Here is a 20887-nt window from a genome sequence, read left to right on the forward strand (position 1 = left end):
GTTTTAATCCATGTTTGTGAAACCATATTGGATTGCTACTTGTTTTTGCAATCTGTCTGCTGCGTGGGTGTTGGGTGTAGCTCAGTATTTGCTGAGCAGTGTGATTTCTGCTCTGTGTTTTTGAGACTGTTTTCCAGACTACTGGATTGTAGCATGACTGTCTTCTCCATGCATTTTATCTACCTGGAGGACTCTATATTACAGTAAGGGCCTATCGCAAGATTCAAGAACTTCAGCAACTTCTAGAAATTGCCTACAGCAACTACAGACAGCTGGGAGGAATAACTGAAGAGGAGAAGAAGATGAAAAAAGAGGAAAGAGAGGTTGAGAAGTAAGGTTAACTTGCCCTGCTAATATTTAACTCTGTGAGGCCCATTTTAAAGCCTTCTTTAAGTCTAACTTACACTCAAGTTGTTTTGGCCATTCTGTCCTTTCCACTGACCAAATTTAGCCAGGCCAAAAAGAAATGGACTGCAGCAATTTGTCTGACCATTTCTAGACTTCTGCCACCAGGATCAGCCCCACCGCACAACACAGGTCTTTGATGGGCCCACACTTCTTGTGCAAGATTATCTGTTTGGCCTTGAGGTTTTCCTGCAGCATATGTGCAGTAGGTCTGATAAGTCCTGGCTGTTTTGTTTGCATTGAAGATGCCAAATACATGTATGCACTTCAATAAACCTGAAAAAAGGCATTAGTCTTAGCATGGCTTGGATGGAAGTGCATATACAGCAGAAATTATTCAATGACCTGCTACATTTCTGTGTCAAGGGCAATATATTTCTATGCTCAAGAAAGCATTAGCTCACATCCAAACCACAGAAGAAAGAAATTTCAGCAAACCTGCCCTTGCATACAAAGCATTTTTCATAATGTCTGTCTAATTCTCAGGGTCTCCATTAAATGCAAAGGTTCTCTTAGACTGGTCGGTGATTTGATGGGCAGACTGTCTAAGTTTCAAAGAAAAGCCCTTCTGTCTGTCAAAGATTTAGAGCTTAAACAATAATGCAGCCTCCAAAAGACAGTCTTGTCTCCACCTCTACCTGTCGAAGATTTGGCTACCCACTGTTCTCAGATAACCATGTCCATTATGTGTTTGGGCCACCCCAAACCACTGCCTTTGCTTGGTCACTGAGAGGAGACTGTATCTGGAGGGCTTGTGTGCCATCAAGAAGACAGCAGACTTACCCATCTGTGTAGATCTGGAGCAGGTAATAGATGTTGCAGACTGGAATTAAGTAGTTCGTTTTACAACCATATATGAACCAAGAAACTGAGGTCAGGATTTCCTGTGGTTCCAGATCACCCTTTGACTCAGCTCAGGCTGAAAGTCCATCTTCCTTAACTTGATATGTCTGCAGTGTAGATATCTGCATCCGAGTTAGTTACCTTCAGCTCCTTTTTAGACTTCTTGGAGAGATGTAGGCACTTTCAGGGCATAATGAGACATGTACTTCAGGATGAGATTCATCACTTCTAGGAGTGTCTCTGCTGGCTTTAAAGGAGGAGGTGTGACCAGCTCAGATGTTGATGCCTGCGTTGGAAGGTCAGAGCAATCTGTTTGCAATGATGGAAAACTCACTGTTAACTAATGGCAGGAATTAGAGTTCCTTTTGGATAGAGCAGCTACTCAAAAGCTAGCAGTGTCTATTAGAGGGCTCTGATAAGGCTCTTTAAGGGATTTTGCTTTCTGTGGCATGTGTGGCTAAATTAGAAAAATGTGAGGATTTCTGAAGGGTTTATCTCATCAGTGGAGGCCAGAGAGCATCCCCAGCTCCACACTGGCCTTTTGAAATGGAAATACCACTTCTCAGCATACCTACCTGCCCTTCTCAGGGTACCTACCTGTGGATAAACTCTGAAAGATGCCTGTATCATACGCCAGAAAACCTCATTATTTTAAAATATTGAATGACAATAGCATTTTGCTAGATGAAGAGCAGGATTTGCCACTTGGGAAGGCTACTGTAGCAGATTGTGAAGATTCATGCTTTAGTCCATCTTTTCTGGCTGTAAGAGGCCTGTAGTGAATCCAGGCTGCATTGCATGGAACCAATTGCCACCATGTGTGTGCCACACAGTTTAAGAGCTGCGTCTCATTAATCTGAAGCGTGCAAGAAGTCACCCTGCCCCCCCCCCCCCCCCGATTTCCCGGCATAAGCACAGGCCGTTCTTAGAGTGTCAGTAAGGTTGATACAGCCTGGTAGCTTTGGGCTGCATGAGTCAGGAATACTTCAGTCCGGGAAATGTGGTTTGCTTTTGCTGAGAGCTTTCCTGCCATGCTATCTGAATCCACAGGGCAGACATCTCCCTTTCCCTTTTACCAGTCTCCCATCTTTGTATCTGTGCTAATTCATCCTGATACAGGGGAGAGCCAGCTCAACTCCAGATGACTCAGTTGCTGAGGTCTATTGCTCTTATAATAAGAATATAGGTGAATTATGTCTCAGCTAACCAGTTCCAGGAATCTCAATTAATTTAGGAGCTGTTGTGGGTGTGACCAATGAGATCTTGTGCAACTGTATATCAGCCAGAGCTTCAGTTTCCCTTTAGTAAGCGTCATGCAGGCTGTCATCTGAGTATTCCTCATCTGTGGCTAAGCCAATCAATAGGAAGGATGTAGAGGCACCAGACATAAATGAAATAGCTGCCTCTGACCCCGCCAGTTATATGCTTTTTCTCTGTTTCATACTAACCTTTTTGCTCCTTGGGCACTTCTCCATCTTCTGCAGCTGGAGATGGACCTGGGTTACAGCCTACTGCCTGGCTCAGTGTGTGGGAAGACATCTCCATCTCGTGGTCAGATTGCGCTGAGCACAGCTGACAGCAAAGAAGGAAAACCAGCTCTTTAGAGCTGTTGCAGAGTCTTGAGCCAGGAGCACACTGTAGCTCATACCAGCACAGTTGGTGCGAGGAGCACTGCACTGCTTTCTGCTGTGGCCAGCCTGTTCCTTAGCAAAGGCACAGGATCACGTGGAGTGGCCAGGGCAGGTTTGGACGTGCTTCACGCTCTGCTTGTCTCTCTTGCTTTTGGCAGGGCCATGAGGGAGCTGGAGGCCCAGCTGGAATATGAGCGAGTCAGGCGGGAGAAGCTGGAGAGCCAGCTGGATGACTACCGTGCTGAGATAAGCCGCCTTAGAGAGAGCCTGGAGAAAACCTGCGCACCCCCTGCTCTCCCCGTGGTGAGTGCCACATGAACTCCCTCCACGCGCAGGACAGAGGCTACTGCCTGTTGCTTGTGCACAGTTGTTCTCACTAAGATTCCCAGGCGTGGTGCTAGGAAATACTGGAGTAAATGTGCTAGCAGCTTTTAGCTTGGGACACTGAAACGAGCAGTAGCATTTGTCACATCCTGACAGTGTCTCTGCTGTGAAAGGATACCAGTTTCTCTTTGTACCCTGGCAGAGAAGCACTGATATTCTTCATATTAACAGAAGGGAGTGGACTTATCCATGAGCACTTCCATGCAGTGACTGATAGTTCATCTTGGCTGGTACCTGGTATCTGAGACTGGACTGGTGCTTCAGGAGAGGTGTTGTCATGACCTAAAGGGTTACCTGGCCTGCAGGTGTGCAGAGATCAAAACTGTGGGTTTTTAGGATTCTGTAATACACAAAGACACAGGGGCTTTTATCCTCTGAATTTCTCCCCTTTATTACAGATTACCACAAATACCACAAAAATCACCACCAGCAAGTATACTACCACAAAATCACCACTAGCAATTATACCTATAATTAAGTGAATATATATATATATATATTTCAAGCCATTACAAAATACTATTAGCAATCAATAATATAGTACCAATCAATAGTATGGTAGCATCAATAGTAAAGCAACAATCAATAGTATAGCAATACTGAAGTAGGTATATACTATACAGGTTACTACCAACTTAGTGAAGCAAACTTATCAACAATGTAACAGCTGATATGATTGATTACCTATAGGATATATAATATTTGTATGAAGTGAATTAGATTTCAGAAGGGGCCAAACAATCCCAGAGGAGAGGACAAACTGAATCCCAAAAGTGGGGCTGGAGAGGGACCAAGAAAATTACAGTCTCACTTCAAAGATGATCCGCGTCACAGAGTCTAGAGTTAGCCAAGCGTCCCTGGTGGGAGTCCAAGATCTCATAGAAAGTTCATGTGGAGAATTCAGCCTGTTTAGGAGAGGAAAAGTACATGCAGCATGGGAAGTTCTCAGAGAGAGGCTCCACTTCTGATTAAAAATTAAGCCCTTTTTATATCATAGAGACCTAAGAGGGTGGAGGACACCATTACTACAAGCAGCCAATAGATGCTGATGTTTCTATTTCTAATGTTCTACTTTTCACCTGTAACAGCCAATAGATGATGAGGTTTCTATTCTTTCAGGCCATTTTTTTATTTTTCCAGACTATTTTCCATCTTTTCAGACAATAAGTTGCCTTTACAGTCCCTTGTTTTTGTGCTTAGAGGTGGTAACTCAGGATGCCTCTGGTTTCTAGGTACCACAGCTGTATTTCAAAGAGGCCAGCTGCACTTTTCAAGGATGTTTCTGGTTCCCAGCCTCACAGTTCCCAGACTGGCAGATGTTTTCTCTGTCAGTATTTTTCAGCAGGCAGTTTCTTCCATTCAGTAATTTTCCTATTCTAACCAGGCTGCCTTTCTGGCTGCTCACATCAGGTGTCAACCTGATGTGTCGGCCCCTCACCCCCAGCTGGCATGGTTTGTAGCAATTGCAGTGAATGTTGTAGGATATTTCTTTTGCTTCAGGACTCTCGGAACTGGTTTGTTTTCCTCCCTTTTACACCAGACTGGGAAGTGAGTTGGTGCAGTACTTAGTACAGTACTGTACTGCTGTGTGCAGTGGCTGATTTCAGTGAGTGTTCTCATGTGTCATCTGCTGTCATCTTAATTATCAAGCCTCCTGACAGCAAAGATGCAGATCTGAACTATCGATTGGCTTAGCAGGCAAAGATAGAAAAACTAGCTTTTTTTTAAAAATGAAATCTTGAGGACCGATCGGAAGTTCATATGAACTCTGGGCACAAGAGAATTTCCCTGCCACATATCTCCCACAAACTGACATGACAGTCAGGACTCCATTTTTCAGGTCTTTGCCAGCCAGTCAGCTGGCAGCCTTGGATGAGGCATCTAAATTCCTCCTGCTATGGGTCGCAGGAACTGGCGTGGAGTAACATTGCTGACTCTTCCAAGGGTACAGCCAGTGGAAAAGGCTCATGGCCCTGCCAGTCTGGGCTGGTCCTTGCTGTTCTTGGTGCTTTGTTTAACTTCCTTGACTGTTGCGCTGCCTTGACTGTGTAACTGTTTGTAGGTCCCTGCTATAACCAGGTGAGGACTCTGATCACTGACAATGTAGGTGGCTCGGATTTAGCTCCTTCCTCTGCCTAGAGGAGCTCAGGAGACCCATCTCAGGAGGATGCTCTAGCCAGCATAATGTCTGCTTTTCTGAGATGGAGCCATATTCATTCCCCTGATCGCAGCTGTGCACTGTGACCGCTGTAATTCAGTATTCACTGGTCCAAAGGGCGTGAGAGAAAACACCTTTATAAGCCGATTATTAGGGCAATCGTGCAGGAGGGGGGGACCTGCCCTGTGCTTCACATGGAACATTTACATATTTCTTGGAGGAGAAATGGGGTTGCTGGATAAAAGGGATAATGTCACCACCTTCTTCAGCCAGGCTTGAATGAGGCCCAGGTGCTTGGAGTGTCCCTACTAGATAAGGCTCCTTTTCTGAGTGTGAAGGGGAAGAATGCTTGATGGATGCTCTGAGCAGGAAACAAGCATTTAGAGCTCCATTTTGTTACCATTTAAGCTGTGTGTGGTTTGGGCATTTCAGGCCCCTGGAGAGCAGAGGTGATGCCACCCCTAGGCAGCTGGGAGCAGGAGCTGCGGACTGTGCTGTGCTGCACATCCTTGGAGAGGACGGAGTCCTTTCTGTCCCAAGAATTTTCGTCCTTCTGCTGCCATTGTCTGACCCCAGGCTAACACAGCATGGCTGCGTGTGCAGCGTGGCTAGGTGGCATTCAATTGCTGCAACTCAAAGCAGCGAGGCCTTCAGGTTGCTATGGTCCCTGTGTTGCACACTTGCACAGGGTGCTAGCTTCACAGCTTACATTCTCACATGCCCGTGTGTACTTGAGCAGCACAACGTGGCCTGGCACAAGCGCACTGCACAGGTCTTTCCATGTCTCTTCTATCCCCCTTACCCACTTTCTTCCTCCTGCCCCCCTTACAGGATTTCCTGCACCTTTCCTGCCCTCCTAGGCCTTTTTTCCCTTTCTTTTAGCCTGTGCCCACTTTCCCCACCACCATAGACAAGCTATGATGCTCCTACAGCTGTTTGCTTCCCACTGTATCCTTGGGACTGGTCTTTTCCATGCTGCTGAGACCCGCAGGCTGGCCAGGTGCCTCCACCTCTGAAAGAAAAGCCATATTCTGCTTCCACAGCTTGCTTTAAGACATTACTCATTTACTCCCCTGGCAGGTTTAAAAAGCTAGGACAACTATGGCATAGAGTGCTTCATTTCTAGGGCGGAAGAGTGGCTATACCCAGGTTTTTCACCAGCAGCAGTCTGAAAAAGTCTAGTTGGGCATTGGGTTTACTAGCTGGGACTGGAGACAACTTCTATTGAGGCAGGTTTATTTTCAAAAATTTCTGCTTTGAGTGATGGCTACAACCAAGGGGCCTTCAAATCTTACCCTGCTGTGACTGTCATCCAAGGCCCTGAGACTACGCTCTGCCCTCAGCTTCAGTTTGAATGCAGTACTCTGTGGTTACTCAAAACCATATATTTTTAAATTACGTCTTATGAGGTAGCAGGTTTAAGTGATTGCTATTTAATGGCTGCGATGTCCTTTGTTTCAGGAAGCTAAGACCATCTCCAAGTCTTGCAAAGAGCAAAAGAAAGTAAAGAAGAAACCAGCCTGCAGCCCTGGGGGAGTGTTTGTGAGACTGCGTTGAGGAATGAACCTCCGAAGAGGGGCAGGCACACCAAGGAGGTAAATGGCAATATTCTAGACAATGCAAAGTGTTTGCACAGCCCAGCTCCACAAAAAAAGGCAGAAAGTCTTCTCTTCCTGTCCAGGTAGCAGTTTAGCAACAGGTTTGCAAATTATAAGGTGACATTTCAAGAGTTCACTGCAGCAGAGTCATAGGCCCTCCTAGGTCTGAGAAAAGTATCCCCATCTACTAGTCTGTTTTGTACTACTGCCCTAGGAGTGGGGAGAAAAAAAAAACAACAAACCAAACACCTTACCTCCCAAAATAATCAGATAAGACCTTCAGTGTGGAACCAGAATAGAACTGGGGTTGTTCAGCCTGGAGAAAAGGAAGCTGAGAGGAGACCTTATTGCTCTCTACAACTACCTGAAAGGAGGTTGTAGCCAGGTGGGTGTTGGTCTCTTCTCCCAAGTAATGAGTGATAGGACAAGAGGAAATGGCCTCAGGTTGTGCAAGGGAAGGTTTAGATTGGATATTAGGAAAAATTTTTTCACTGAAAGGGTTGTCAAGCACTGGAACAGGCTGCCCAGGGCAGTGGTTGAGTCACCATCCCTGGAGGTATTTCAAAGACGTGTAGATGTGATCCTTAGGGACATGGTTTAGTGGTGGACTGGGCAGTGCTAGGTTAACGGTTGGACTTGATGATCTTAAGGGTCTTTCCCAACCTAAATAATTCTATGATTCTGAGAACCTCAGAAATGGTAGTAGCTTACAAGAAGATGGATTTGTACGTGCAACAGTTAAACCAGACACAAGTGGCTGCCAGCCACCTGCTGAGATCCTTGCTGACAGCACCCACGCCTATTTGACAAACACATAGGCAACAGCAAAAGCAGCCTCAGCTCCCAATATAATAGCACTGTGCCTGTTGTAAAAGCCACATTTTTACAGTCTGGTAATCTGTATTCAAGTCTCTCAGACAGTCAGATAGCAAATATAAGAAATTAATTATCATGAAGATAAATAATTTAATGCACAGAATAAGAATTGCCATGATACCAGCAAATTCAACTGTAAACAGAATAAAACCGCAATAAAAAAATTCCCACTAATCAGTACTACATACTCTTTAGCTCATAAAGGGCCTACTCTTAAATGTTTACTCCAGGAAGATTTTTTAAAAATTATTATTTTATTAAAAGAACCAAACCAAGCATATGCATTTATACTCAACAAGATGTAACTGATTCAGTTTTGGAAGGCAACCACCTGCTATGTCCCATCTCTGCAACAAGAGTTGTGAAGTCCTTACAGAAGGTAGAGAGGTCATCACCAGAAGTCAGGGGAGTCAGCGTGTCCCACAGGATTACAGAAGAGTCTGGAGGAGCATGGACATGGGAGGAGGATGACCACCACCACACTGGCACCACTGAGATGCTGAATATTTCCACGTTACAAACCAGATCCTATGCCCAGAAAATATGTGAGGGTTTATTGGAAATACTCTGCACTACTTGGAGGAGTTAAGAGCACTTAGCTGCCCCAGGGCTGTACACAGTTGCTGAGAGTGGAGGTATTTCCCCTTGGAAAGACAAAGACAGAAAGTCTCCCATTCTGTTGACCTCTGGGGTTACAGAAATTGCAAGAGATGCTAAAAAAAAAAAAAAAAAAATCTATGGAGACATTTTAGTTCTACATGAAATTTTAAATGTATGTAAACCAGTTTTCAAGAAAAACAAGGATTCTTCAATAAAGGCCTTGGAGTGTGCGTTTATATATAAATAAAACCCCCCAAAGTGCCAGGCTTTAATCCCTCAGAAAAGAGAGGAATAGACTGAAGGCAAAAATCCAGATCCTATATTTAAGATTAACTTACTTGGATCAGAGTAGATCTGTTGGAACCTGGCATTAGTATTCCCATATTGGGAATACTAACTTGGGAATAATATTTCCATTTCAAGGGCATATCAAATGTTTACTATTTCCATTTCAAGAGGAGCTCAGAGTGTGAATGTTCCATTTAGAATGTTCCAAAAGAAAACAAAATTAATTCTAGCACACATTAGGGGATAAGGAAATAATACTATTTGCCTACTTCCCCCCCCAATTATTTTAATCTGTAGTGCTACATATTCAGAAAACATTTTTAGTGCACAGTAAGAATATCAAAACAAAAAGGTACCAAGGTTATGTACAGTGCATGCATGATCGTCTAACTGACGTTGCCTGGGTGGCCTTTTCTCCATCCATATTTGATGCAGTCATTCCATTTAAATCTATTTCCAGAACCTGTAAAATCCCAGTGCTATTGCTAGGCAAGTGAATACTGAAGCTGTTAAAAAAGAAAAGGAAAGGAAATAATTAGCTGAATGTTAAATTGTATCACCTTCTACATACAGGAAATTAACTGCAAACAGATGGAGGAATGATAGAGGAACTGTAGAGCAGAGCCTCCTAAAACTTCCTGAATTGCTGCAGGTGTGAGAGAATAATTTTAGAAGACAATGACTTGTCTTAGATGTAATATCCTGCACAGCAGCACTGCCCAGGTGGTGAGACGGGAGGTCAAATTCAGCAACCTGAGGAACCGTGTTTCCAGGGACACATCTGAATAACTTGACAGGCTGCAGTAACTTTTACTATTGTCACCGATCAATAGACTGTGTTACAATAATAATTTTTATTTTATCCAGCTCCAATACAATGAAAATTTCACTGGTTATGTATATATTGAGAAGACAGTCTCAAATCAGACTGAAATTTGTTCTGCTTGGCAGGGAAAGTACAAGTACTGCCATGCTGATGCTGTGTGTCTGTGGAGGACTGAATGGGAGGCACAACTAGTCACTCTCAGACTAGTCCTGAGTATCAGCAAACTTTCAGGGTAACTTAAATATGCTCAGGAGAACTGTTGGAGCAACTCTGCCACATAAATGGCTGCCCTGCAGCAAGCAGAGGTACTGCCAGACTAGACAAAGTATTTAGGCTTCTTTCCTACTCTTTAAAAAAATTTTAAAAAAAATCATGTCCATGTTCCACCTAATCCCTGTTCTGGGTGCAATCCCAGTCCAACTGCAGCAGTGTCTGCATGTTCCCACCTCTTCCATGTCCTCTGTCACATTTCTTTCAACTGGGGAGGGTCCCGACCCCTCCAGTCCCAGTTATCTGCTATTACACAAATGACTTCTTAAATTCACTTTGCATATATTCTTGAATAAAATGTTATACATCTAAAACACAATACTGGCACTCACCTTCTCGCCTAGCACATACCTGCCAAATAACGTATTGTATCGAGTTTATTTGATTCCATGAGCGTTTTTAAGGAAGCTATTTCAGTGTCAATTTTATTACTGATTTCTGAGATGACACTGTTGGTACTTGAATCCTGAAACATGAAAAGATGGCATATATTTGACAATGATCCCTAGCCCTTTCTGCTTTGCAAAGCCCAACAAGAATACCATGCTATTGGCAACAAGAAAGAGAAATAAATTTCCAACCTATCACTGAAGTAAAATATGTAACTGGTAAGAGACCTTAGACGACACAGAACAACACTTAATACAATCCAGGAAGAATATTGAAGAGAAAGATAGAAAAAGAGAAAACTCAGATCATACAGACTTTTTTCTCTGATATGCCAGTGCCTCCTAAAAGAGGCATTCTACAGCGCACAGATAATATCCCTAAACTGTTGTGAAACAAAGGTTTAAGCATTCACAAGCTATCTCCAGAAAGAGGGGACATGTCCATCATCTGCCTCAGACTTCAGTGCCTGCCAGCAGCTTTGAGGACTTCCAGCCCCTGAAATTGTTGCTTACCTGAACCGTCCCTCTGCTACGGCTGATCAGCTCACCTGTTAATACTGGGCAGGGCAGCATGACAGCACACACCCCACCTATAATAGCCTGCACCTAAGATACTCGGGAAGTGAGAGACAAGGCTTGTATGCCTCCCTCTGCCTGAACGGTGTTCACTGGAAATCCACAGACTTAGGCAATAAACACGTACAACAGGCCTGAGTGAGGCGGCTCAGCCTTTTGCTTTACCACATTCAAAAAAATCTATTAACTTTCAGGAAAGTTTGGGGTTCACAGAACACACAGCGCATAAATGCTCAATACAAAATGAGCTTTGTTCAAGACTTACTTTTTTATGAAACTCTGTAGTTGCTTCCATCAGTTTCCTCTCCTGATCTGTAAACTGTGGATAAAAGATAAATTATTAATTGTAGTAATGGAAAACAAGACACAGCACTGATAAGGGTATCTTCATAGACCAGCTTACCATATCTGTCACTCTGCTCCTTTCCAGGTTTATGTCTAGCTTGCTGTCTGCTCGGATTTTACCGGTTTCATTCTTTAAAGCAAATAAAGATTATGAAAATAACTATTTACTTTCCCTAACAGGAGTGTGTAAGTACTTGTTGTTTACTTACCATTAGCTGCTGTTTAACTTGATCTAATTCAATTTTCATTTTCTAGGTGCACAGGAGAAAAATAAAAAACAATTTTACAAATTCAGAAAACTGCTAACCAAGTTAATCAGTCATGTAAGTGTTACTACCGTGTGCATGCAATTACTCTTCCAGAATTTTTCTCCCAATGGAGCAATTTGTTCTTGATTAAATATCCTAACTAGTGTGTTCAATCTGTGTAGCCATATATAATCTGCTGGGAATTTTTCTCAAAATAAAGGGATTATTTTTAAACATTGATGATCTTGTTATTCTGAGACTAAAGACAGCAGAAACATACCAAAATGCTGCCAAGCAAGACCAGAACGTGTCTCAGTGACCAGTTTAATTAAATTGCTGACTACTCTCCCTGCATTGTATGGTTAATGGTGACAAGACTGTACCAGAATTGCCCTTAAATAAAAATACAGAAGATGATTCTAAGAGGTGTAGATTTTCTTTTTTTTTTTTTACAGAAGAACCAAACAAGTCTTATCACATGAAATATATTTTTATATGACCACAGAAGACATAATCTACAAACACTTCAACTCTGATAGAAGTATCCACCGTTACTTTTACATTCATATTCTGTTCCGCTAAAATGTACAACAGGTATGACCCATACATTACAATTTAACTGCTTAATTTAAAATAGTTTTTAGTACCTCATTCTCTGCTCTCAAGTTTGCAAATTCACTTTTCTCCAGGATGACCATATCTTTTCGAATGGAATCCAAATGTGCCATTATCTGCTGCAAAGTTATTTCCTTAAAAACAATAAAACATGTCAATGAGTAAGTTTCATGCTTTCTGGTAAGTAAAGGAGAGATTTTTAGGTCTGAAGTTATGAAAGTAGCCACTGCAAAGCAAAAAAAAAAAAAAAAAAAAAAAAGAGGGAGACTCTCCAACAGGAAAGTGACAGAAACACAGAATTTTATAGCTGCAATTTGTTTGAAAGACTCAAGGTTTGGGTGTTGTGCTTTTTCTGTTGCTTTAATACACTAACTCTGAATTTAAGCAACAAACCCAGAGCTATTAGTCCAAGTCACTATGAAATGGAATAGACCTGAAACTTCAGGTCAGTCCTTCATTCTCTTCCATTTTCAATGAATGTTCGGTAGCCTATAAAGCTTTCATTGTTGGTTTGAATTCAGTTCCTAAGTAAGCACTTTCATTTCTTGCCCACAAAGTCAGACTTAATAATATGAATATCACACCATCCTCAGTGTTAGAAGTGTGAGGCAGACTAGTAAAACATTGCTGAGAAGCAATGAAAAAACCCTTCCTGGTGTTTGGACTAACAAGTTCAGAATTCAACTGCTATTTATGAATGCCAGAGTCAAAAAAATAAAGAAAATAAAGGAAGAAACTTTGTATTTTAGAATCTCAAAACCAATATTCCTTTAGCTAGCATAAGGAAGTTACCCTACTATTTAGCACAGAAAATGACATATCTCTGGTGGGATTCTGCTTCTAAAGCTGATAGCCAGCAAAATGAAGAGCTCTCACTCAGACAACCAAACAGTGTTTCTCAGATCCTATGTTGAACTAAATTCATTAAAATATGCCCTGACCCGACTTCCACTAAAGTCTGACTACTTTGTTGAACACAACGAAGTTTTTACAATTCCTGGGAAAACTGCAGTTGCATTTACACTGAGGAGCTAATTTGCCTCATCCCATCTGAAAACATTCTCAACACTATAAAAACCAGTGTCTCTGCCTAGTGCAATTCCATGCAAATTATCTGTGGCATACTGACTTTCTTTACATATAGCAGGAGTTCCAAAAAGAAAGGTTTCCATTTTGATGAAAAAAACCCCAGTGACACAAGTTCTTTTCTTCTGAGATTTATAGCAAAAAAAAGTTTGCTAACTTTTATAAGAATAAATGCCAGTAAGATAAAAATCTGTTGGAAGTAAGGCTCAGCAGTTTAAATAAAATAGCAATGAATGCTTAATTGCATTAACTCATCGAAGAAGAATGGCACATAATTTCAGCTTGCACAGCCTTCCCGAGTAATTATTAAAACCATTACTGTGCATCAGAGCTTTATTATCCTGGCCCAGATGTCTAGCCCACAAGAAAAACTAAAGTTCCTTTTATTTTGGCAATTTGTTACAATGAAACTTGTCACCACCTGTATTACCAACAGAAAAACCAGCCACGCTACTTAACTGATTCACTGCCTCTAGATATGTCCACAAACGTGAACTTGAATATCTAAGTGAAGGAGACACCTTGATGCTTTGCTTGAGTGCAGGCAAACAGCTAGGTTTATACCAACAACTAAATAATTCAGAGCCCGCTTGCTGTCCCTGAGGGCAAGTGACATGCCACAAAACATGTCCAGATGGCTAAAATATCTTCATCCTAAATCAAGGTGGTTCTGTCCACCCCGCCAGGTAGAAGCAGTTCCTGGGCCTGTACTTACGGGTAAATCGTACCCAGGTCAGGCAGACTGAGAGCTGGCACAGGGCAAAATCACGCGGAGGTGCCACAGTAACTTGAACTCTGGGACAACCATGTGGTGGTGTTTGTGCCCACACCCTAGCCCTGTTTTACTACAGATGTAGCTTTAAGTAAAATCATGAAATAGTTTTAATAGTAGTTTTTAGTTTATGAACAAATAGGACCAATACAGCATATCTATGAACAGAGTCAATATCTTTAGTTAAGTTCAACAAAACACTGACATTTTTCCGGTATTTTAGGTGATTTTGTCATCCCTCAGGAACCCATCCTTGAATCTCTCTTCTGCCCTCAACCATTGTAAAGCACAGTTAAAAGTTGGTTTTCACGCAGAGTTTCTCGGCAGCAAATGAAGCAATCTCTGCTTTACATTTATATATTGTGGCTGTGTTTGGAAAACACTCCTGTGAGATGAAAGCTGTAAGATACTACTATTCTTAATACCACCTTTAAACTTAGGAAAAACTATCTCAGTGAAGTGCTTATAGTACTATAGAGTTGCTCACTTGTTTTTTTAAATACGCAAATATGAGCCATTATAGCTACACAGTGTTGCATACATACACCATAGATTACTTTTTACCTGCTGAGCCTGTGTAACCATATCCTTATAGACTGTGTCTAAGCTGACATTCGACAGGGTTATTAATGCTGATACGATGGTCTCTGCTTGTTCCTTCACAAAGCCTAAAAGACAGTTGAAGGATGACAAAGTAATATTTGAAAGCTGGATGAAGAGAAGAGCAAGAGGTACATAATAAACTGGGACACTCAAGTGCTGTACCTAACTACAGTGGCAAATTAGAAGTCACACAATTACTGAAAACTGACAGTGAGGAGCTGGTCACTGTGGCTTTTAACTAGAAAAAACACAGACTTAATACTGCAAAAATCTGAAGCACATTAACTTTGAATATACTGCAATAGTCTACGCGTGCAGCTGACAGGAGGACTGAATTTCTGTTCATGCAATATAAAAATAATTCACCGGAGTTTTACTTTATAATGAACTTTCACAAATTCTGTTAAAACCAAGCTTACCTTGAGCTACAAAGCCTGCATCCTATAGAATACAATTAAAAGGTAAGTCTACATATATTGAAATTGTTGTGCATAGATATGAACACACGCAAACCTGATTTTAAAACTGCTGCATGTGTTGCCTGCAGAATGAGTTCAAACTGGGATTTTTTCTTTCTGATGATAAAAATTACACTTTGTCCATAGCTTGGTGCAATTTTGAAGTGTTAAAGATGATGTGTGATGAATAGTGAAAAAAAAACCCCAACACCCAGCTGTCATATTAGCCGTATCTGATCTAGTGCTGAGAGCTTTGGCCCTACGATTTATTTCCAGCAGTGTCACTGATGTGTTGTATTTCGATTAACCCATTTTATAAAGTGAGATCGATTAAATTTTTGTTGAAAAATGCTTTCAGGGAAAATTACGTAGAGAAATATACCACTGGTCCCTTCTAAAATACTGATACTGTCAAGCCACACCATTGGTTTACATTACTAAAAAAGCTATGCATGCTTTACAACAGTTTCCTTCCACTAAGAGGTGTGATAGTATTGCTTCAGTTCCTCTGATTTTTCAGGGTTACTTAGAGTTTGTTTTGCCAATTCATTATTTTGTTTCTCCTCTATAGCAGGAACTGCCCTTGTTGCATGGAAGTTTAGAAATACAATGCCAGTTTTTAAAAACAGTTCCAGAAGAGATGTAGGGAACTACAGGCTGACAAGTCTGACATGCATGAAAAAAATAAACATTGTTAGTGGACTATTAGGAATCTTCTAAGTACCAATACATATTATTATTAGAGCCAAATAGTGGAAAAAATCCTAACCTCACATTGTATAAAGTTCCTGCCGTCACTTAGGAGCAAGATCTTGGGATTTTAAAAGATAGTTGCAAGTCTGATGAAGGTATCAGTTCAATGCTTAGTAGGGATCAATAAAGCAAACCAAACCCTTCAGAATTACTAAGAAAAGGAGCAGAGAACAAAACAGATGCAACATTATTACAGGAAAGATGGTGAGGGACTGTTTATCAGGGAGTGTAGTGACAGGACAAGGGGTGATGGGTTTAAGCTGAAGGAGGGTCGATTTAGATTAGATGTTAGAAAGAAATTCTTTACTGTTACAGTGGTGAGGCACTGGAACAGGTTGCCCAGAGAGGCTGTGGATGCCCCATCCCTGGAAGTGTTTAAGACCAGGTTAGATGGGGCTTTGGGCAACCTGGTCTAGTGGAGGGTGTCCCTGCCTGCAGCAGGGGGGGTGGAACTAGATGATCTTTAAGGTCCCTTCCAACCCAAACCATTCTATGATTCTATGATTATGTCACTGTTCAAATCCACGGGACATTCAGTTGTCAAATAGCACCAGCAGCTCTGTTCCCTCCCCTTTGAAAATGTGATGAAAGTGGAAGAGATTCACAGAACGGCATCATGAATAATCAAAAATGTGGAAAAGCTATTGCTGAAGGAAAAATTCAACAAGTTAGGATTCTTCTGTTTGGAAAAGAACAATGGGGGAATATGACAAAAGTTTACATAATCATGAGTGACATGAAAGATCAAATGTTCATTCCCTCTTCCCACAAAAGAGGTGAGTGGGCATCAAATTAACCTTGTAGAAGCCAGGTTCTGCATGGACTAAAGGAGTGGAGTCTGAAACTCCATGAGAAAGGGAACTAACCTGTTTATAGTGGTCCAGGGACTAAATAAGCTTGTGAAAAGAATTCCACTGAAGGTTACTAAAACTCACACCTGACCCAAACTACCTCCAGGGTGAAAACAGTTGGAGGCTTTGAAAGTACAAAGGGATGTGTCGCATACATCTGCCCCCTTTTAACACTCTTCTGCAGGCACTGACTCACAGCTGCTGCCAGGAGACAGAACCCAGGGCTAGAGGGACCTTTCATCTCACTTCAGCCAGCCACGCTCACAAAATAAAAGTGCAAGTATTAAGAACGTATTGTGGCACTATGCTACTGCAAGTATCTCTAGTTAGGAAAAAAAAAAAGTTACAGGCTAGTAGAAGGAACTTCTATTAAAGCTTCATTTTTGCTAGAAAACAGTTCTTTAACTGCTAGTGTTACTTCACATTTGTTAACTGTATTATGTTCCTGGGCTGCAAGACACTATTTAAACTTGCCTACAGCTAGAAATAAGGTAAATCTAATGTAATAGTTATTTGTACAGTTACAAAGGCATCACAGTCAGATGCCTCTCCTTCACCAGCCTCTGCGAGATGCTGCCAAAACATTGTGTAACACCAAGCATTGGTACTTCGGGAAAATTGATAGTGCTCAAAGTTACAGTACTTAAATTCAAAGTTTTCCTTTGAATTATTTATCAGATATCACTTACCATGGGCTTCCAGATCCTGCACTAAAGCATGGGTATCAAAAGTTACCTTCCTCTGCTCCAGGGGAGTGATTTCAACTCTTCTGACATCGTATGACTTCCTAACGAGTGTGGCAGCAAAACCTGGAAGTGACAACATGTGCTTTAAACTTAACCTGGCTAGTTTATCATGCAACACAGTAATATTCATTTCTTTCATCATAGCAAAGCTGCACGGAAGTTATAACAAAAAGCTAGGTCCTTTTGATAGCTTGGTTATGGCACACATCAGAAACCATCAATCCTTGTTCCACAGGAAATCTATACAAACTAGGACTCATATCGATCTTAATTGCATTTGTATAACCAGGAAGCTGCGCAACAGACAAGCATCTTAATGCACCAAAAATAAAGCCACCACAACCAATTGTTTTCGTAATATTTGAGGTACATCACTTAAATAATTTTCCTGCTTTTAAAACATCAGCAGTTCTAACACACTGCAAATTTCCACTGGTTACAGTTAACATCATTGATTTGATTGTTCACAGAATCCCTCAACCACATTCTTTTCCCACTTTCTTCTATGCCTAGTCATTCCAGCAAGGAGATTGCCTTGTGTAAATATAAAAATACAGATTTTTTTTTTTTTTTTAAGACAGTTATGCAAATCTAATGTTCAGAATTAACTTCTTGGTTCACCAGGAAAGTAGTTGGGAAACAAACAGACATGATCTTTGTACTTAAGACCTCTAAGATAGGAATTAAAGATCTACCCTATTTATTACGTTAATGCCTTCCCACAAGATGTTCACTGCTTCTCCTATTTCAAGCATATTTTTCCCTTCGTCTCATCTTTGTGGGGCCTTGCATGCTACAAATTCCGTTCTGACAGATTCTTTGTTATCTAAAAAGCCATGTTACTTCTAAACCCATGCTTATTTGAAACCTTTCTAACTGCTGGTTCTCTCCCTTAACCAAAATGCTGTTCTGTAGCTTATCTGGACCTTTACTCGAAAGCTTTACGTCACTTAAACAACAGGGAAGTTATATGGTGCCCCTGCCAGATAAATCAAGGTACGTGCTACCTTGTATCTACTCTAAAGAAGTGACTATAACTAAGCCAGCTGTAGTAGTCAAACCAAAGCCTGTGTAAGATTTAAGGGACAAAGGAAAGATTTGTGTTTAACTACATAAATACTGAATAATATGTACAAATAATTTTAAACAGCTCTAACATTTGCAGTGGAATAAATCTTTCTTTGTCCACAGAATCATAGGAGCTTTTAAACACAGAGCACAACTCTTTGTCCTCTAAATGCGTTAGTGGATTTTTTTCATTGGGTTGAACAACTATAATGCAGAGATGATCTCTCAAAAAAGCTGATATTACAACATGAAGTTTTTGGTTGCCTTGCTGCTTTTTTCCCTACTGCTTCGCTCCTGCATTCCTGACTGGGTGCACGGCTCTCAACCCAAGGCTGTCTTCAAAACTCCCCGGCGGCTTTTTCCACAGACCGCACCTGACACACCACTTTGCGATGCCCCTCCGCACCCCGTGGCTAACTCCCGTGGCTAACTCCCGTGGCTCCCCCCGTCCCGAACGCGCTCCTCGTCCACGGACTCGCTACAGCCCGAGGGAGACGCTGGGCACTCCCTCACACACCGCCCCGGGACAGGCCGCCACGATCGCTCTCAGGCCACGGGCCCAGCCCGCCAAACGCCCCGTGCAGCCTCCGATGCATCCCAAGAGGCGCCGAGGCCGCTCCCTACCGCAGCCGGCAGCCTTGTGCCCCGGCCTCGTCCCCCGGAGGGGCCGGGAGCCGCCCGCTCGCCCGCCCTGTGCTTGCACAGCGCCGAGCACAGCCCGGCGGAGAGGCTGCCAGCTGACTCGCCGGCTCCCAGCGGCCCGAGGGGCCGCGCACGGCCCTCCGGCGCCTCTCACCTCTCCGAGGAACCGGAGGCAGCACGGCCCGGAGTGGGAGCGGGAACGGGCCCGACCGGGAGCCGCCGCCCCAGGCGAGAAACGCGTCTCGGAGCCGAACTCCCTTCATCGCGGCACGAGCCCGCCGCTTCCGGCCCGCGCCGCCAGACACCACCCACCGTCTCCACCGCGCAAGCGCTGTCGCTGCCCCTTTCCCGTTGAGCCCCGCGGGGCATGCTGGGTACTGTAGTCCCCGGCCGCAGGGAGGGTCGCAGCCTGATGGCGGGAGCGCTGCGCCGCCATGCGGAGGGGAGGAGCGACAGCGCCCTCTGCGCGTGCGCGGGCAGCGCCCTCTGCCGGCGAGGCGGCGCTTTGGCCGCAGTGTTCGCTGTCACCAAGGTTCTTCCTCGTCGTTCGTAAGCTCAAATTGCTGTCAGCAACCTGGCTGCTTCAGACCACAAGCGTTTCTCGTAGCTTGGCGAAAAGGCTTGGTGGTGTGCAAGGGGCTGATCTGTAGCAAATCAGTCTGGGTTGGTTGGGATTTTAGGCCAGCGACAGCAGTGAGCGGTCTGGCACCGTGATGTGTGTGAGAGGTGTTGATGCCTGCTGAGAGCCAAGGTGAACAGGCAGAGTTAAAACACCACAGAGCACAGTGGGTAGAGGAGGAGATAGGAAAAAAAATCACTGGACTGGTCTTGGAAAATGTATGGAGAAGGGAAGTCCCGAGAGAGGCCGGTGTCAGTGGGCTGGTGCTCTGACACAGCCCTGAAATGGAAAAACATCCTGGTATCGTGCTGCAAATTAGAATAAAGGACAGCGTGTGCACCCTGGGGCGGTTTGTCATAATGGATCTGGCTAAAAGGACTGGTGAAGGTGCAGTGGCTGTGGCTGTGCTATGCTGTGCCACAGCAGCTAGGTAGCCTTGGGGCCAACTAAGCTGCTTGTGTGTGGTGTTGGTCTGATGGAGCATCCTTGAGGTGTACATGGGACTCCAGGATGGTGTGTCCAGTGTTTTGAGCATTCCTCAGGGAATGCTTAAATTGAAGTTTAAGACAGACTTCTTAATCTAGCCAAGCCCAGGAGAGCTTGTCAAAGACATTCCTTGTAAGAATCTCAGCATTGCTTGCCTTCAGGACAATGATTTCCAGGCAGGCAGGGTCCAGAGAAAAAGCAGGTGGCCTACAATAGGCCATGCGGAATTCAGAGCAGTTCAGATCTGTGTAGGTGCAGGCGTGGAGCATCCATGCAAACAGTGTGAACAGGCAAATTCAGCTCTGGAGGCTGCAAACCTTGTGACCAAAAACGTAGGGTCTAGTGACAAGGGCTGAGCGTTCACTGCACACACACAATCCGAAGATGGACTTTAGGAAAAGAAAACAGCACTGAATTTCTCTTACATGTGAACTTTCATGCCTGTATACAGAGTTAGAATTAGATTTGTGATGGAGAGGACTGTGCAGAGTCTAAGGGGCTCTGTTTTCTCTCAGCTCTATTTGGATGATGTGAACTGCTCCTGATTTAGACTGGTTTCCCCTTGTTCTCTGTTCTGAACTTACTCTAGCCTCAGACAACTGCCACAGGTGAACCTCTCTAAGCCTGGCTCTGCCTGTGTCCAAAAATCCCTGACTTTAAATGCAAACCCAGCCATGGTTCCGGTTCTGAAAGATGAAACTGTAACACTGGATCCTCGCGATTTTGAACTCTGAAGCTTTCAAACTGCTAC

General features: G+C 43.2%; 2 protein-coding genes across 11 annotated transcripts in view; one reads left to right on the top strand and one right to left on the bottom strand.

Annotated features, from left to right (window-relative positions):
* ANKRD42 (ankyrin repeat domain 42) overlaps window positions 1-11880 on the top strand; it is a 25545-nt gene extending 13665 nt beyond the window's left edge. For 3 of the 6 annotated variants that reach the window (XM_054833412.1, XM_054833403.1, XM_054833421.1), the window contains 4 exons: window positions 205-331; window positions 3038-3182; window positions 6883-7016; window positions 11445-11880. In XM_054833412.1, the coding sequence (XP_054689387.1) occupies window positions 205-331; window positions 3038-3182; window positions 6883-6978 (368 nt within the window). In that variant the 3' untranslated portion in view covers window positions 6979-7016; window positions 11445-11880. Of the gene's footprint in view, window positions 1-204; window positions 332-3037; window positions 3183-6882; window positions 7089-11444 lie in introns of those variants that run through there. The other 3 variants (XM_054833429.1, XM_054833439.1, XM_054833447.1) reach the window with 3 other exon arrangements.
* CCDC90B (coiled-coil domain containing 90B) lies at window positions 7969-19338 on the bottom strand. Of its 5 annotated transcripts, none has more exons than XR_008578042.1 (10): window positions 19186-19328; window positions 17265-17384; window positions 14475-14578; window positions 12085-12186; window positions 11399-11440; window positions 11248-11319; window positions 11110-11163; window positions 10231-10345; window positions 9153-9289; window positions 7969-8335 (listed from the first exon to the last, which is right to left on the bottom strand). XR_008578042.1 is itself a non-coding variant. In XM_054833459.1 (9 exons), exons 1-9 carry the CDS (start codon window positions 19292-19294, stop codon window positions 9234-9236), a joined length of 774 nt encoding a protein of 257 aa, XP_054689434.1. In that variant the 5' UTR covers window positions 19295-19338; the 3' UTR covers window positions 7969-9233. The 5 variants fall into 5 exon arrangements, 1 of the variants encoding a protein (XP_054689434.1); XR_008578041.1 differs by having other exon boundaries at window positions 7969-8423; XR_008578040.1 differs by having other exon boundaries at window positions 9140-9289.
* Between the last annotated feature and the right edge of the window lie 1549 nt (window positions 19339-20887).

Source organism: Grus americana, chromosome 1, assembly GCF_028858705.1.
Source record: "Grus americana isolate bGruAme1 chromosome 1, bGruAme1.mat, whole genome shotgun sequence".
NCBI lineage: Eukaryota > Metazoa > Chordata > Aves > Gruiformes > Gruidae > Grus > Grus americana.

Bases quoted from the DNA above. Each gene is read 5' to 3' on its own strand.
- CCDC90B (XM_054833459.1), bottom strand. From the start codon at position 19,294: ATGAAGGGAGTTCGGCTCCGAGACGCGTTTCTCGCCTGGGGCGGCGGC. The intron at 11,164-11,247 runs GTAAGCTGGTCT...TTTTATCCACAG, and splicing joins GGAGCAGAGTGACAGATATG to TTTACAGATCAGGAGAGGAA. The intron at 10,346-11,109 runs GTAAGTCTTGAA...TTCATGTTTCAG, and splicing joins CTACAGAGTTTCATAAAAAA to GATTCAAGTACCAACAGTGT.